Source organism: Canis lupus, chromosome 7 (assembly GCF_003254725.2).
Source record: "Canis lupus dingo isolate Sandy chromosome 7, ASM325472v2, whole genome shotgun sequence".
Lineage (NCBI taxonomy): Eukaryota > Metazoa > Chordata > Mammalia > Carnivora > Canidae > Canis > Canis lupus.
Genome location: NC_064249.1, coordinates 42,186,931 through 42,202,625, shown reverse-complemented (window position 1 = coordinate 42,202,625; position 15,695 = coordinate 42,186,931). Strand labels below are relative to the sequence as shown.

The 15,695-nt window shown below is 55.4% G+C and overlaps 1 protein-coding gene and 1 long non-coding RNA gene across 22 annotated transcripts in view; one reads left to right on the top strand and one right to left on the bottom strand.

Annotated features, from left to right (window-relative positions):
* The window catches only part of PMVK (phosphomevalonate kinase), a 36,845-nt gene extending 27,897 nt beyond the window's left edge, over positions 1-8,948 (bottom strand). For 6 of the 20 annotated variants that reach the window (XM_035719121.2, XM_025431056.3, XM_025431058.3 and 3 more), the window contains exons 1-3: positions 8,553-8,746; positions 4,351-4,503; positions 2,465-2,594 (exon numbers count right to left, since the gene is read on the bottom strand). In XM_035719121.2, coding sequence (XP_035575014.1) covers positions 2,465-2,594; positions 4,351-4,437 — 217 coding nt within the window. In that variant the 5' untranslated portion in view covers positions 4,438-4,503; positions 8,553-8,746. Of the gene's footprint in view, positions 1-1,150; positions 1,615-2,464; positions 2,595-4,350; positions 4,504-4,962; positions 5,160-7,126; positions 7,191-8,328; positions 8,471-8,552 lie in introns of those variants that run through there. The other 14 variants (XR_007412036.1, XR_007412035.1, XR_004817357.2 and 11 more) reach the window with 11 other exon arrangements.
* LOC125755443 (uncharacterized) lies at positions 8,844-10,435 on the top strand. Of its 2 annotated transcripts, none has more exons than XR_007412037.1 (2): positions 8,844-9,541; positions 10,110-10,435. It is a non-coding gene; the product is annotated as an uncharacterized LOC125755443 (long non-coding RNA). The 2 variants fall into 2 exon arrangements; XR_007412038.1 differs by having other exon boundaries at positions 10,078-10,435.
* Positions 10,436-15,695: the final 5,260 nt, after the last annotated feature.

Sequence of the window (15,695 nt, the reverse complement as noted above, 5' to 3'; positions counted from 1 at the left end):
GCGGTAAACTCTTTAGGTCACAACGTGGATCGAGTGGAAAGCAGTCGGGGTCAGGGCAGGGGTGGCTCATGACCTCTGCCAGCACCACTGAGAGGAGCCCCTAAGAGCTGAGTCTCCATGTGGAACAAGCCCCAGGAGCATCCAAGCTGGTGCCAGCTCAGCACCAGATGGGCAACAGAGCCTCCTGGGGCATGAGAATCGCATCCTGCAGACCATGATTATGCACACATCAACATGCGTATGAGCATGCCCTCTCCTAGCACCCACTGAGCCAGCACACCTCTGGGAGCCACGGTCACAACTGCCAGACAGACACAGCCAGCCATCAGGGAGTTCACCTTCCAGGGAGAAATAGAAGTGGACAGGGAGGAGCCCATGGTGCCGGGCGCCCACAAGAGCCAGGGAGGAGGTCTGGGCGGGAACATCACAGGTCAGTTAGCAGGGACAGAGGAGTGAGGAGGAAGAGGGCAGAGAGCTGAGTGCTCAGCGAGGTCTGGGACAGTCAGGAGTCAGGTGGCACCAACACACCCTCTAATCCTGAGCAGGTGGCCTTCCCTTTCTGAGCTCTTGGCACCTGCTAAGTGCAGATGAAAGGACTCTCCTCAGGAAGCCAGGGTGACGCAGCTAGTCAAGCGACCGACTCTTGGTTTCCACTCAGGTCATGATCTCAGGGTCATGACATTGAGCCCTGTGTTGGACTTGGCACCCAGCACGGAGTCTGCTTGAGATTCTCTCTCTCTTCCTCTGCCCCTCACCACATTCGCTCTCTAAAATAAATTTTTTTTAAAACAATAAAATAAAATAAATAAAAGGGATCAAATCCAAAGCCCCCTATGGGAACACTGAGGCTGGATGCACTAATATGATCTGCCCAGGGCCACACAATGGCTATGAGGAGTCCATTGATCTCTAGGTCCCTGGCGTCTATGATAACTCGGTCCCTCTGGGTACTTGCTGGTGGCACTCTCTGTGGAACACAGAGCCTCTGGTGGTGGAGCCCTCCAAGAAGACGAGACTCTCAGACCCCCATTCTGCCTCCCACACAGACCCTTTGCCTGCATGGCCCAAGCCCAGGTGGAGACAGCCCCGGCCCTTCTGAACGCACGCTGGCTATGCTGGCATCCGGGAAATGAGAGACCAGCTCTGAGCGTGTGCTCCAAGGTGGTTTATTAGTACACAAAGGAGCCCTGGGCTGAGCACATCCAGACAGGGAAGCCAGGCTGCACAGGCTCACAGGCCTGGCACCATGGACAAAGGTCAAGCACAGCCAGTTCACCCCCCCTTTTGCCCTCCAGTCTCCTCCTAAAGAGGCGGGACTGTTCTCTGTACAAAGAAATGAGGTCCCTGGGGGTGTCTTGACTTGTCTGATGTCTGCCGGGCCCCCAGAAACCTAGACCCAGGCCCTCTGTCTTTCCCCCGCCTTAGAGACCAAAGCCCAGCAGAGGCAGGGCGGCCCCAGTGCTCACAGGACCTGGAGCTACAGTCTGGAGCGGACAAACACTACCAGCTTCTCCAACTGCTCTTCCAGGCGCTGCTCATCCCCATGGTTCTCAATGACCCAGTCAAAGGCCCCAAAGTTGTCCAGACCACACTCGGACTCAGCATCGTCCACCCCTGTACAGGAAGTATGGGAAGGTCAGGGCCCGTCCATCTGGGCAGACACTGGGCATGGAGGCCTGCTGGCCCCACATGAGCTTGCCCCCTTTGCCTCCAGAGAGCCACCTGAGACCCCCCCCAGAGTGTCTACTGACTTTGCTCTTCCTTGGCCACTGGCTACAGAGAGTGGTTGGCTCTTTGGAAACCACAGAGAACCCAGCAGGGCCACCTATCTCCATTTTATGTGAAGCTGGGGTGTGGACTCCATGCCCACATCTCTGACTCAATCCTCTGGGGATACAGCATGAGCTATTCCACCCGCCTGTCTGCGGAGCAGGTTCACTGACCGTAGGGTGAGATCATTCGCCCTGCAGCAAATCCCGAGGGGACAGCAGCTAGACAGAGGGGTGCCTGCTGGACCTGTACTTCCCCAGGTCCCAGGACCTCAGGCATGAGAGAAGCCATGGGGCAGGTCCCAGGCTTGCACCACGGATGCTGCACACAGTCATTCTGTTCATCAAACAGGCCTGCCCTCTGACCCACCAGGCTGGCAAGCAGAGGTGAAGGACCCAGGGGTAGGTCCCATCAGCCTAGAGAGGATAGCCCAGGGAAGGGCCCCAGGCCAAGGTCATAGAGCTGTGAGCCCCAAGGACACCCACCCCCATCCCACTCGTCTCTGATGTGGGGGCAGTCCGGAGCCCCTGGCCGCAAATTCCCTTCTATAACCCCTCGCTCACTGCCCCAGAGCCAGCTAGGAAAAGAATAGAAGAATAGAAGACTTGAAGCGTGGGAGTGGGTGGCCTTGGTCTACCATCGGGTGGCCGGCCCAAGTGCCAAGCCTCAAGGACAAAGGCCACGCCTAGCTCACCTGTGGTGAACACCCAGCCCCGCTGCTGTCGGCTCTGCTCCGAGGCTACCACACGGACGGTCTGTGTCAGAGCCCCATAGGCCTCCCGGAACCACTGGATGTCCGACACCCTCCGTGTGTCACTCACCAGCTGCAGGGGAGAGACACAGGCAGGTGACCAATAGGACACAGTGCTGGGGGACAGGGTGACCCCAGGTGGCAGGAGACCCGGCCCCACTCCAAATAAGCAGGGACACAGGCACAGGATTGGGAGGGGCTACAGAACCCAGACAGGTGTCACCCCTTCCCCACTTTCACCCACTGTCCCTGCCCCTTGCAGGCAGCCCACTTGGCCCACACATTCTCCGCCATAGACGTGCCATGTTCTGGGGTCACTGCTGAGCTGAAGAGGTCGCAGGATCTGGGGTCAGATCAGCAGGTCCAACATAATTACTTTACAGATGAACAAACCGAGGCCCGAAACAAAGATGCTCTAACTGGTCCCTGCTCCCCAGCGCTTTTTAAAATTTAAGTCTGATTTTGGGATCCCTGGGTGGCGCAGCGGTTTGGCGCCTGCCTTTGGCCCAGGGCGTGATCCTGGAGACCCGGGATCAAATCCCACGTCGGGCTCCCGGTGCATGGAGCCTGCTTCTCCCTCTGCCTATGTCTCTGCCTCTCTCTCTCTCTCTCTGTGACTATCATAAATAAATAAAAATTAAAAAAAAAAAAAGTCTGATTTTGTCAGGTCACTGCCCTAAACTTCTCAAAGGCCTCCCATCATTCTAAGACAACCCAAAGCCCACCCCCAGTTTACAAGGTCCTGCATGATCTAGCACCTACTTCCTACCAGATTCCCACGTTCACTCCCCATCAGCCAGCTGGCCTTCTCAGGGACAGGCACAGGCTAGGCTCTCTGATTGGGTGCTATCTCCTCTGGTGTTCCTCCTAAGGGAGGCCTTCCCTCCCACCCCAACCCCTTCCTGTCTCTGTGCAGCCCCTGCAGCCTGTGCAGATCCCACCATGTCCCCGCATCCCCTTCGCCTCCGGGAAGACCGGCGCCCTAGCCTCTGCTTTCTCTCCTGTGCCTTCCCCCGCCCCCACCCCGCAGCCATGTCTGTCCCCTCCAATGAGCTGGCCTGCTAGCAACAGCCTCTCCTCTTGCCCAGACACAGTTGGTCCTGATACCCACACCAGATAGCACCCCCGCCCTCCCCAGAGCCCTTGTCTGTTTTGCAACTTGGTAGTGATCCCCACCCATAAGCTATTTGTTTAGGGCCTAATTCCCTCCAGCCAGTTATAATGTAATCACCCTGATTACAATGTTTGCACTGGGGTGCGCCCAAATCACTGGGAGCCAGGCCAGGTGCAAGGAGAGAACACCAGCTGCCTTGAGGAGGTAGGAGAGGAGTAGGTGCCATGGGAGCAAAAGACAGCAACCATCACTTAGAGCTCGGGTATCAGGGAAGGCTTCCTTGTGGAGGCACCACGTAAGTAAGCCAGGCAGGCTGGAGTGCACCCAGTAGAGGGAGAGAAGGGACATCTCCGGCAGGCGGAACACGCAGGCCGGCCCTGACTCCAGAAGGAGCGTAACTTGGGGCACAGAGAGGAGGCTGATGTTGCTACAGCCTGAGGACTAGGGAGGCCAACGGGGCAGCAGGACCAGATTGTTCAGGCCTAGAGGTTTGCGCTAAGCATTTCAATGTGGTCCAACAGAACAAGGGACAAAGGTGCTCCATGGAGGAGTAACCTGTCTTGTTCTTCAAAGGTCGTTCTGGCTACCTGTAGTGAAGGGACCACAGGGGCGGAGAGCCAACACCCTGGCCAGAGCAGGAGACGTCGGTGAGATTCAGCAGGACAGGAAGGCAGTGGAGATGTGGATGGAGAGAGCTGCCACAGAGCCCACTCACCCAGACAGGCTGGAAGACACCCTCTACAACCTTCCTGCAGAAGAAGCCGGGGTCGGCCTGGCGCTTCTCCTCCCCCCAGCGGATCATATCCCTCCGAAAGGCCTCCTTGTAGGCGCTGGCATCCAGGAGTCTCTGGAAATCCAGGTCGTGCTCCTGCCCAAAGCACACAGAGTCTGCACCGCCAGCAGCCAACCTCGGTTCTCTCCTGAAACAGAAGGCCTTCTCCGCCCCCACCCATCCCATCCCCAGGGCAGGGGGTCCCAATGCAAGGACCAAGAGGCTGCCACCAGGACCATGTCTGTAGGGAAACGGGGCTAGAAACTAAAAAAATCCCAAATGGCAGGAGATGGAAGAAAAGACTGGGGTAATCCAGAAATTGCTTCGGTTTGTCTTGAAAATGTGTGATGTGGTTTTTCTCCTTTGCAACAGCCTTACCTTCCCAATTATTTCTGGCTTAAACTAATCCTGAAATTAGTTTGCATCCCCTGGGCACAGGCTTAGCCTTTAACCAAAGTGGGAAACCTAAAAGCAGGGCAGGCTGTGTCCTCCCCAACCCCCCGGGCATCATCTGTCCCAGGCTCCCCCCACCCCCCACCCCTAAGTCCCTGGCACCTCTGGAAACAGAATCACTCCATCCATCTGGACACAAGGGACTGCTCAGACCACCCTGGCTGGCCTTCCCTCCACCAGGGACACTGACTGCAAGACAGACCCTCGACGGGAACCCCAGGGCAAGAAGGGGGCAGGTTCCAGCTCCTCTACTAATTCACTGCAGGTAGACCTTCTTGGACTGCTTCTTCATCTGCAAACTGAAGGGCCAGACCACACAGGTCAAGTCACCTTCCTGTGCCCTGCTCCTAGGGTGAGGCCAGCAGCCACTTCGTTTATAGACTAGTTTCCACCTACTCTTAACACAGGTGAAAAGCAGCCACCAGGAGCATTACGTTCTGCTTTTCAATTATATTTCCCATCATGATTTTTTGTTTTTGGTGGGGTTTTTTTTTTTTTTAAGATTTTATTTATTTATTAATGAGAGACACACAGAGAGAGAGAGAGAGAGAACAGCAGAGACACAGGCAGAGGGAGAAGCAGGCTCCATGCAGGGAGCCTGACGCGGGACTCGATTCCAGGTCTCCAGGATCAGGCCTTGGACTGAAGGCAGCACTAAACCACTGAGCCACCCAGGCTGCCAGATGTTTTGTTTTGTTTTTTTAAATAGGCTCCACACCCAATGTGGGGCTTGAACTCACAACCCTGACATCAAGAGTTGCAGGCTCTATCCACTAAGCCAGCCAGGCATCCAGGATTTGTTTTTGAAATGGGAGTGAGAGATGTAGTGGTAGGCTGGCCTATCAGAGTTACCTATTGAGGTTTTAAAAATGCAAACTCCTGGGGCGTCTGGGTGGCTCAGGTCATGATCCTGGGATCCAGGGATGGAGCCCCATGTTGGGCTCCCTACTCAGTGAGGAGTCCGCTTCTCCCTCTCCCTCTGCCCCCCACCATCCACTTGTGTGCATTCTCTCCCTCTTACTCTATCTCAAATAAATTTTAAAAATCTTTGAAACAAAAAATGCAAACTCCTACCCAACTCCCACACCAGCCTGGCTCATCAGTTTGGAGTGGGGGCTGATCTAGGAATTCTGCAGGTAGATCAGAGATTTTCTAACTGCTCCTTGGAGCCCTGGGGTTCTTGGAAGGACCCAGGCCCCCATGGGTAGGCTGAGCATCCCCCCTCCACCCCTCCTTCCATCAGAGTCCCTCCCAGTCTGTCTACTGGATACAAGGAACTTCTCCATCCAACTTCACTGGGGAAACGTTCCTACTAAAAAATTTTTTAAATGACTGCACCTGTTATCCCCAGGACCCGCCCCGGCTGCCATGCTACAAATGGGTTTAGCTGGTGGGAGAAGACTGAATGGTATAGCGGCATACTGCCCATGGATATGGGACTGATGCATGGAAGGGGGAAGACAAATTCATTCTGTGTGGCCCCAGAAGGCCAGACCCAGGCCAACTGACCAAGGGGCCATGAGCACAGGTACGCGAACCGATGCACCCAGAAGCAAGGACAGAAATGTAAGCAATGAATGCTCCACACAGTATGGGAAGCTGGTCTCACCCTCCAGGCTCTCTATATGAAAGCCAGGGCTTTAAGAGGTCCCGTTTATTTTTCTATAATCCTTTTTTTAAATCTGCATGGTTCAAAATTCAAAAGATACATATTGTTGACAGTGAAAAAGCTCTCTCCCACCACTGCTCCCTGGAGGCATCCAAGGACACAGTCCTGCTATCCTGCCCTGGCTTCACACATCCCGAGGACCAGGAATAGTGAACACCATGCCAGTACCCCCACAAATTCTTACTATGTGGCTGAATAGATAAGCAAATATATTTACAGTTTTTCTCCATTTTTATACAAATGTAGCATTCCATATGCACCCTTCTACATCTTGCTTTTTCCACTTAACAACGTACACTGACAACCCAAGCGATTACATTTCTAAAGGAAGAATTCCAGACTGTTACTAATAACTTGGCCTCAGAGCTGACAACTCACATCTACACCCTTTCCTGGACATGATTTCTTGTACACACTCTAGGGGAGTGGCCTGAAGTGAGTGATGACAATGGGAAACCAGCTTAGGGTGAAAATGCCCCCCAAAGGTGGAGCCACAGAATATGGAGAGCTGTCCACCCCCTGCCAACAGTGGTCGTAAAGACCCTGCAGCCTGTAAGCTGGCTCCTCACCCACCAGATGCACCAGAGCACCACCTACCTTAGCATACTGTTCCTTGAGTGGACCAGAGAGCCGGAGGACAGCACAGACATCGGCGCCAAGTCTACACGACAGGGAGAGCCAAACCCACTTAGCCCAGTTTTCACGACCCTGGTTGACATACAGGGAACTGAAGTCCCCTTTCTTTCTTTTTTTTTTTCCTTTCCTAGGTTCCATGCCTCCCACAAGCCTTGAACTCATGATCCTGAGATGAAGTCAGAATCCCAGGCGCTAATGACTGAACCAGCCAGGCACCCCAATGAAGTCCTGCCTCTGCTAGGGGTATCCATGGAACTTCATCACACTCATCCTTCCTGATTCTAATTCCTCACCTAGAAAGTGGGGAGAGTACTTTCTGTCCTCTCTCCTACAAGATTATTACAAAACTGGAATGTGAAAGACTCCTGAAATCAACAAGTAAAACCAATAAAATTACGATTACAGTAGTGCACGTCCGTCCCAGACCATGTTCTGGACGGAGTAGTTACTGCTGGGCCCCTGGACTAAACCTCTCACAGCCAGAGCATCTGGGTCTCAATGGACATGATCATCACACATAAATCATCCATCTGTTCCCCTGTTCAGTGTAGCCCAGCCACAGGTGGAGTGCTGCATGTAAACGTGGGTAACACAGTCCTAAGACACAGGGCTCCTGCCCTGCCTTTGAGATGCTCCCAGATGCTCCTCAATCCTGACCCATGAGACAGGCACTCCACCATTCAGACAAGAACCGGAGGTTGAGAACTGACGCTCACAAAACAACACTGCAGGTATTGACGCCAATTCGGGTAAAATGCAAATAACAGCCACCGTTTAGCTCCTGTATCTTTACTAGGCAAGAACTGTTCTAAGCTCTTAAGGTGCATAACTCCTGCAATCCCTACAAGCAGCCTATCATTCCCCTAATTTCACAGATGACAAAACTGAGATGCCCTTGGGTAAGAATCTTGCGCAAGATCAAAAACGAGTAGGTGGGGGAGTCAGGCTGACCCCAGGTGCAACTGCACGGGCCGTGCCTCTGGCCACTATCTGGCTCCCGTGTTTCGGGGCACAAGGTGGCGGGTCCCTTGGGTGAGTTCGGGGAGACCTCAGCCTGGGCCGCCCAGCTCGTCGAGCCCCTCGCCCCGGCCCGGAAGAGCTACTCCCCCCACAGCACCTCGCTGAGGCCAGGGACAGGGCGGAGTAGGGCGCAGCGGACTCACTTCGGGGAGCCAGACAAAAGCGGAATCTGGTTTCCTCAACTGAAAAGGCGCTCCTGCCCAGCCCCCTACCCGGCGCCCGGCGAGGGAGCTCTGGGACCCGGTGGGCTCCCGGCCGGCACGTCCCTCCCCGCCTCCTCCCCCGAAGTCGGCCGCCCCGCAGCAGTCTGCGCTCCGGACGCCCGCCGGCGCCACCCCGAGCCGCGCGCGCCCCGCCCCGCGGACACCTGCTCCGCAGCGCCTCGGCCACGAAGTCCTTCCCGGACTTCCTCTTCCCGCTGACCAGCAGCACCAGGCACGGGGCGCCTCCCCGCGGGGCCATGCGTCAGCCACCCAGCGGCAGACCCCACTCCCGCCCGCGTCGGCGCTGCGACCACACCCGCGCAGCCGCAGAAGGGCCCTCCGCGGCCACGCCCGCCGCCTCCGCACGCCGACGGGGGACGTGGCTCCGCCCGGGGGTCGCTGCCCAAGGCAGCGGGCAGGGAACGGCCCGGCCCCGCCCAGAGCCTGACGTCACCAGGACAGAACCATTCTCCTTCTGGGGGGGTGACGTCTTGAAATGCCCCGAGGTGAGCCTCACGCTGCGTGCCACCCAACCCTGCAAACATTAGGGGGACCACGCTGAATAGGTCTTCAAGCCTGCCCCGCCGTGTGCGCACTGAAGCGCACGTGCTCAAGCGACGCCGTCCGCGCCCCGCGGTGAACGTGGGTCCTCCCGGAGGGGGCGTGTCTATGACGTCACGAGGGGAGGGGCCGTCGCGCTGGCGTCTTCGGAGGGCGCTGGAGGGGCTCGGGAGCCGACGTCCCGGATTGCTGGGTGTTTCCCAGCAGGTGCGTGGCCTGTCCGCTCCCCGCCACCCCGCAGCTGGGACGCGCCGGCCCAGGGCGAGGAGTACGTTGTCCTTGGCGGGGACTCGCTGGCCTGCATGTCTGAGCTTACCTGTGAGGAGCTTGTTAGCTGTTTCTGCGGGCCGCGTGCAAGAGAAGGACACCTGCTGCGGAGGAGTGCAACTCCCAAGCGTCGGAGGCCTGGGGAGCTCGGGCAGGGCACGGCACGGCCCGGGTGCGGAATGAACCTACTCCGGAAGGCCCCTACAGTCTGTCACCTGTGCGCAGCGGGGCTTGAACCCGCTCGAATGCTTCCCGGGACCTTCAGCGCGCCCCTCCGGGTGCATCGCTGACAACAACCGGGTCACAGGGCTGCGGGGAGAAGAGAGTAAGAGAAGTACAAGGTGTACGGTGGGAACACTGTGAATCCTCCAGCATCGTCCAAACGTGCAGTTGTCTATTCTGAGCACTCTGTGGTTTGAATTTCAGCACAGCTGCAGTAACCGTTTCCTTGGACTCCCAAGGAGAGCTCAGATCCCCCCTCCTGTCACTCGAAAGGACCCCCACCCCGCCCCTTCACTTGACCTCCTGGAATTCCCAACTGATGATCAGAGATATCCTCCTGCTCCCTGCCTTAGCTGAATCCCACTGTCCCCTACGGCCCCCTCACATGGAGGGACACCAGCCCTCACACCTTAGCACACACCTTGTGTCTGTGGCCTCCCTCCTTCCATTCTTCCCCCTGGAAATCCCTGGCTCCTGCAAGGCTCCTCACCACCTGGCTGGGTAGCCTTTCCCCTTTTCGGTGCTTACAGGTAGCAATCCCAAGGCTCATTCTCATGCACCACAGCTTAGCCACTGGCTCCTGTCCACTCTCAGTGGCCTCATTGACCTCATGGTGATTGCTCCATCCTTTGGTCTCAGACGGCCAAAGGGTTTTTCGTCCTCCTCCACAGATACCAGCTCCTATGAGGATACCTGAACCTTGTCACCTGAAGCCATTCGACCTGCTCTCCAAGGCCACTTGCTTACATACTCCCCAGAGCCATGCTTCCCTCGCAGGGACTCCTCATACTCTGAGACAGTTTGAGCCTGCAGAGGACCAGGCCACACAGCCCTGCAGAGCCTAGAAGAGGGAGGAGGTGGGCCTTGTCAGTGCCCCTCCAGCCCTGCCCAGGCAGAGGGAGCCCTGAGCAGAGATACCAAGGTCTGCCCCTCCCAGGCAAGCCTGACCCATAGATATTTGAACCAGATGCCATCCTGGCTCAGTGACACCGCCAGTTACCCTTACTTCAGCTCCTTGCTCTGTTCCAGCTTCTCTTCTCATGGCCACTGTCCAGCTGACCCAAGGGCTTGTGAATCAGTGCTTCTGTGCTTGATGACTATTGCTTTGCAGGCCATGGAGCCTGGCAGATGAGGTGCAGGATGGAGTGAGGTGTAAAGAAGTAGTACAACAGGGAAAGAGACAGGGAGTCTGAGTCCTCGGGGAGCTGATGAAGTTCATTCCTTCATTCAACATATATTTAAAGGTCTAAAACACACCAAGTACTACCAGCAATGCAACAGTAAACAAACCAGAGCCTGCTCTCAAAAAGCATGTATTCTGAGAGACAGGATTATAAAGGAGCTTAAAAATGGAGCATGTGAAGTTTCACCCCAAAATTAGGGAAAACTGACATAAATTAACAATTCCATGATGCTCTAATAGAAGCTGTAATGGTTCTAACCACACCCCATTATGTTGTTCCCCTTGCCTGGAATACCCTTCCCATCCTTTTTTTTTTTTTTTTTTTTAATAAATCTGGACTTGGATAAATAGAAATTTTTTTTGAGAGAGAGAATCTTTTTTTTTTTTCTTTTATGATAGTCACACACACAGAGAGAGAGAGAGAGGCAGAGACATAGGCAGAGGGAGAAGCAGGCTCCATGCACCGGGATCCCGACGTGGGATTCGATCCCGGGTCTCCAGGATCGCGCCCTGGGCCAAAGGCAGGCACCAAACCGCTGCGCCACCCAGGGATCCCAAGAGAGAGAATCTTAAGCAGACTTCCCTCCCAGCATGGAGCCCCACACGATGCTCAAGCCCACAACCCTGAGACTACAACCTGAGCTGAAATCAAGAGTCGGACACTTAACTGAGCCCCCAGGCACCCCCTTCGCATCCTTTTTCTGTGAAACCCACTCTGACTTGTACTTCCGCACTTAGTTTGTGTTGCCTCCTTCCTGACCCCCCACTCCTCTGACTTAGATTCCTGTTTTCTATACTCCTGACATATGCCGAGCTCACCCACATCATAGCACCTTGCACTCCACTACACTCATCAGCTCTCATTCATCTGTCCTCCAGAGAGTTTAATAGGTAATGTTTACTGAGCATTTACTATGTGCCAGACCTTTTCTCAATTTTTTTTTAGATTTTATTTATTCATTAAAGACACACAGAGAGAAAGACAGAGACATAGGCAGAGGGAGAAGCAGACTCCAGGCAGGGAGCCTGATGTGGGACTCAATCCTGAGACCACAGATCACACCCTGAGCCCAGGGCAGGTGCTCAACCACTGAGCCATCCAGGCATCCTGATCTTTTCTCAATCTTATGACATTAACACTACTATCCCTACTTACAGATGAGACAACTGAGGCTCATTATAATTGAGAAATTTGCCTGAAATCGCTGGCAGTAACCTACTATACATAGCACCCAGCTCCCAGATATCCCTCTCCAGAGAGAAGGGCAAACACTTCCAAACAGACAACTAAAAGTCAGGCTTAGGGTCCGTGTCTTCTCATGACCTCCCTTTTCCAGTCGCTAAGTGCCCAGTGAGGGTGAACCCGGAAATGTATAAGGTTTGGCCAACTCCAACTTTGTAGTGTTAAAGAAATGCCACAGGCAGAAGACAACCCTAGAGAGGAGAAACTGCTTGTGGGATGTGGTGCCAGGGTGGCACCCCAACCTCTCCCCCTAAGCGTGCCCCTCCAGCAGAGCGGCATAAAGTTGGGTTCTCCTGCTCAGTCCTTGGTCTACAAATCATTTCTATCACTGTGCGGTAGATATGTGACCTCAGTTTTGTGACTGAGGCAGCCAGGGCACAGTTCATGAGCATCATGCTGCCGAGGTCAAATCCGGGCAATCTGTAAAGGAGCATCCGCTTGTGGAGATGCACCTTTTGCATCCGTAGAGTACATACTAGAGTCTGAGGATGCCCAGAATGTTAGGCCAACCAAGGATCCTCCCACTTTCAAAAAAAACAAGCTCCAAAAATTTAACCAGTATACCCACAGATGGTGGCTACACCTCCATCTGGAATATGGTGTTAAGCACAAATGAGATTTCTTTTTAACATAATCCCCACCCCCAACGTGGGGCTGGAACTCACAACCTGAGATCGAGATTGAGACCAGCCGGGCACCTTTCAGTAAGATTTTCTCCAATAAAGATGCACAGTTTAGGGGATCCCTGGATGGCTCAGCGGTTTGGTGCCTGCCTTTGGCCCAGGGCGTGGTCCTGGAGTCCCAAGATCAGGTCCCACATCCGGTTCCTGCATGGAGCCTGCTTCTCTCTCTGCCTGTGTTTCTGCCTCTCTCTCTCTCTCTCTCTGTGTCTCATGAATAAATAAAATATAAAAAAAAATACACGGTTTAGAGAAATATCTTTGTTCTCTTATATTACCATGCACTGAATATCCACGTCATGGCTGGGGACTGAGCCCACATTGCTGCCACTCACAGACTAATCTGCTGATTTCACTTCACGGTTTTTTAATTCTCTTAGTGACAGAGGTTGGCTTTTATTCCCCAAAGGAGATGGACCGACTTCTTTCAAATCAGAAGCTGTAAGCAGAGGAGCGGGGCCTCCATAGCTCAGAGGTAGCTGTTTCCCAGCCTGGGTAGAGCCTCCAGGACCCCAGGCCCCGTTGGCAGGTGCCCGGAGCTGCCCCCAAGCCTGCGCTCACGTGTTCTGAGACTTCTGGCCAGCTTGGCAGCAGGGCCTGGGAACTGCTGAGTGAACACCTGGCTGACGCATAAATGAGCAGGTGAGGGAGGGCCCACGCATAAATGAGCAGGTGAGGTAGGGCCCTCGAGGAGACAGTCTGGACCTCACGCCTGCCCCAGGCCAACAGGGCCCTTTGTGGACATGCTCGGGCCTGAGCCCTCACAACCCCAAACCCAGCTGCTGAGGTTCCAGGGGTGGTTCCGAGGCTCCAAGGATCCCTCCCTCTCACCCCAGCCCTCCACAGGCCCAGCTTCCTGTCATCCAGCCATCCAGCTGCCCCTCTGAGTGGCCACGGCCAGACGTCTGTGCCCGGAGCCAGAATGCAGTCAAAGCTCCAAGGCAGCATGAGGAAGGACCAGCTCCTCCAGAGCTCACCTTAGAGCCTGAGTCCCAAGCTTGAAAAAGTGGAGACAGAAAAGGAGGGAGAAGGGACAGGAGACTCATAGAGGTCAGGAGCCAGGGGCTCTGGTCCCCACCCTGCCCGAGCAAGCTTTGTGACCTTGGACAAGTCACTTTCTTCTTTGGGCCTCCATTCTCACACGCCTCTGGACCAAAGAGACGGGCTTCCTGCCCACAAAGGGCTCTTCCAGGCTGGCCTCCTCCTGCCCACAAGCAGGGGCGCTAGCGGCAGCAGGTGCCCAGTGGCTGAGTGGGAGTGCACCAGCCCAGATGGAGATGCACAGGTAGAGCTCAGACACTGCTTTCAAGCCCAGAGCCAACTGGGTGGGGACAGGGCAGGCAAGCAGCACTACCCAACGTTTCAAGCACCAACTGGTGTCCTGGGGCCCACCTAAGGGTCAGTCTCCCTCCCCTGTCACAGTCCAACTCTGATGGGACCCTCAGGCAAGACACCTCCTTTCTCACAGTCTCATCATCTGTAAACAGTTCCTAATGGTCTTTTTTTTTTTTAAGATTTTATTTATTTATTCATGAGAGACAGAGAGAGAGAGAGAGAGAGAGGCAGAGACACAGGCAGAGGGAGAAGCAAGTCTGGACTGAAGGCGGCACTAAACCGCTGAGCCACCGGGGCTGCCCTCCTGATGGTCTTACCTTCTCTAAGGCCTACCTCTCAGCACCATAGCGGAGCCCTGAAAAGTTTTCGGCCCAAGTGGATGAGAGGGGCAGCCCGTGTGTCTGGGCCAGGCTCATGCAGAAGTCTCTGCACCTGCCCATCCCCACAGGCTGCCTCTGTGAGGGCCGGGGACTGCGCTCCAGAGCAGCAGGCATGCAAGGTCTGTTTGGCCCACGGTAGACTGACCTTCCCAAAGGGGCTGACACTTTCCTCTCCACAGTACATGGCCTCCGTTCCTACCTGCCCTGCCCCGGCCTGGTGACTGCCAGCCCTCCGACTGGGGACAGGGTCTCCTTGAAGACCTCTGCAGGCGGTGGTTGCCTGCAGACTCAGTAAGCTGAAGTGAAGGCTCAGTAAGCTGACCGATGCCAGTTAGAACTTCTCCAAAGAGGAAAAAAGGGGGGGCGGGCGCAGCCTAGGTGGCTCAGCGGTTTAGCGCCTTCCTTGGCCCAGGGCATGATCCTGGAGACCTGGGATCGAGTCCCACGTTGGGCTCCCTGCATGGAGCCTGCTTCTCCCTCTGCCTTTGTCTCTGCCTCTCTCTGTGTCTCTGTTTCTCATGAATAAAGAAATAAAATCTTAAAAAAAAAAAAATAACTTCTCCAAAGGGACCCTGGCTGGGAGGGAATGGGGAGAGGGGTGGCACAGTGGGTGACCTGCTGGGAGGCTGGCTCTCCTCCTCCCCCATATCCTGCAAAATCAAGCCCAGCCACTTCCCCCTCTCACCCTGCCCCCGCGTCATCAGCCCCTCCTTGCCCAGCACTGCTGGGACTGGGACGGAGGTGGGCCGGGGGAGGGGGGGGGTGCTCACCCACCTGTCCCAGGGCTGAGAGGCTGAGTCTTTGACAACCCCCCTGCCCCAGGGTCTAGTACCATCCAAGGCTGGCCCACTCTGACACATGCTCCAAGTGAGGCCCATGTGACCTCTCTCCTGGGAGGTATTGGCTGATACCTCCTAACTACCCCAACTTCACATCCAGTCTCTTCCACCCTAGCTGCCAGGTGCAGAGCACCCGTGTGCACTTCCCCTCACACAGGTGTCCCCGCTGAAATGCCTTCGGTGGCAATCTACCCCTTCGGCACAGCATAGCTCCTCCCTAGCTTTGCAAGTGGGCCCGTGGGAGAATCGAGAATGTCACCTTAACCATCTGGCCACAAGGCTGTTTTCCCTGCCTCGGGCCTCCCCTCCGCCAAGTCTGAAGCCCCCTCCCCTGTCACAAATCCTATTACCCTTCAAAGTTCCTCTCAACTGCCAGGCGGACTCCTCCCATTAAGAGAGCACCATTAAGAGAGTACAGGTAAAATTGTGCCTTGTTAGACTAACCCAGTTAGCCTCAGGGCAAGGAGCAGGCTCTGCAAGGAGCGGGGGTCTGCACGCACCCAGCAGAGTTAAATGCACAATGGCGTCCTTCCTCGGCCAGCCCCCTACCGTGAGGTTTGGGAAACACACCCAGAGCTCACAGGGCCTAGCTCCCTG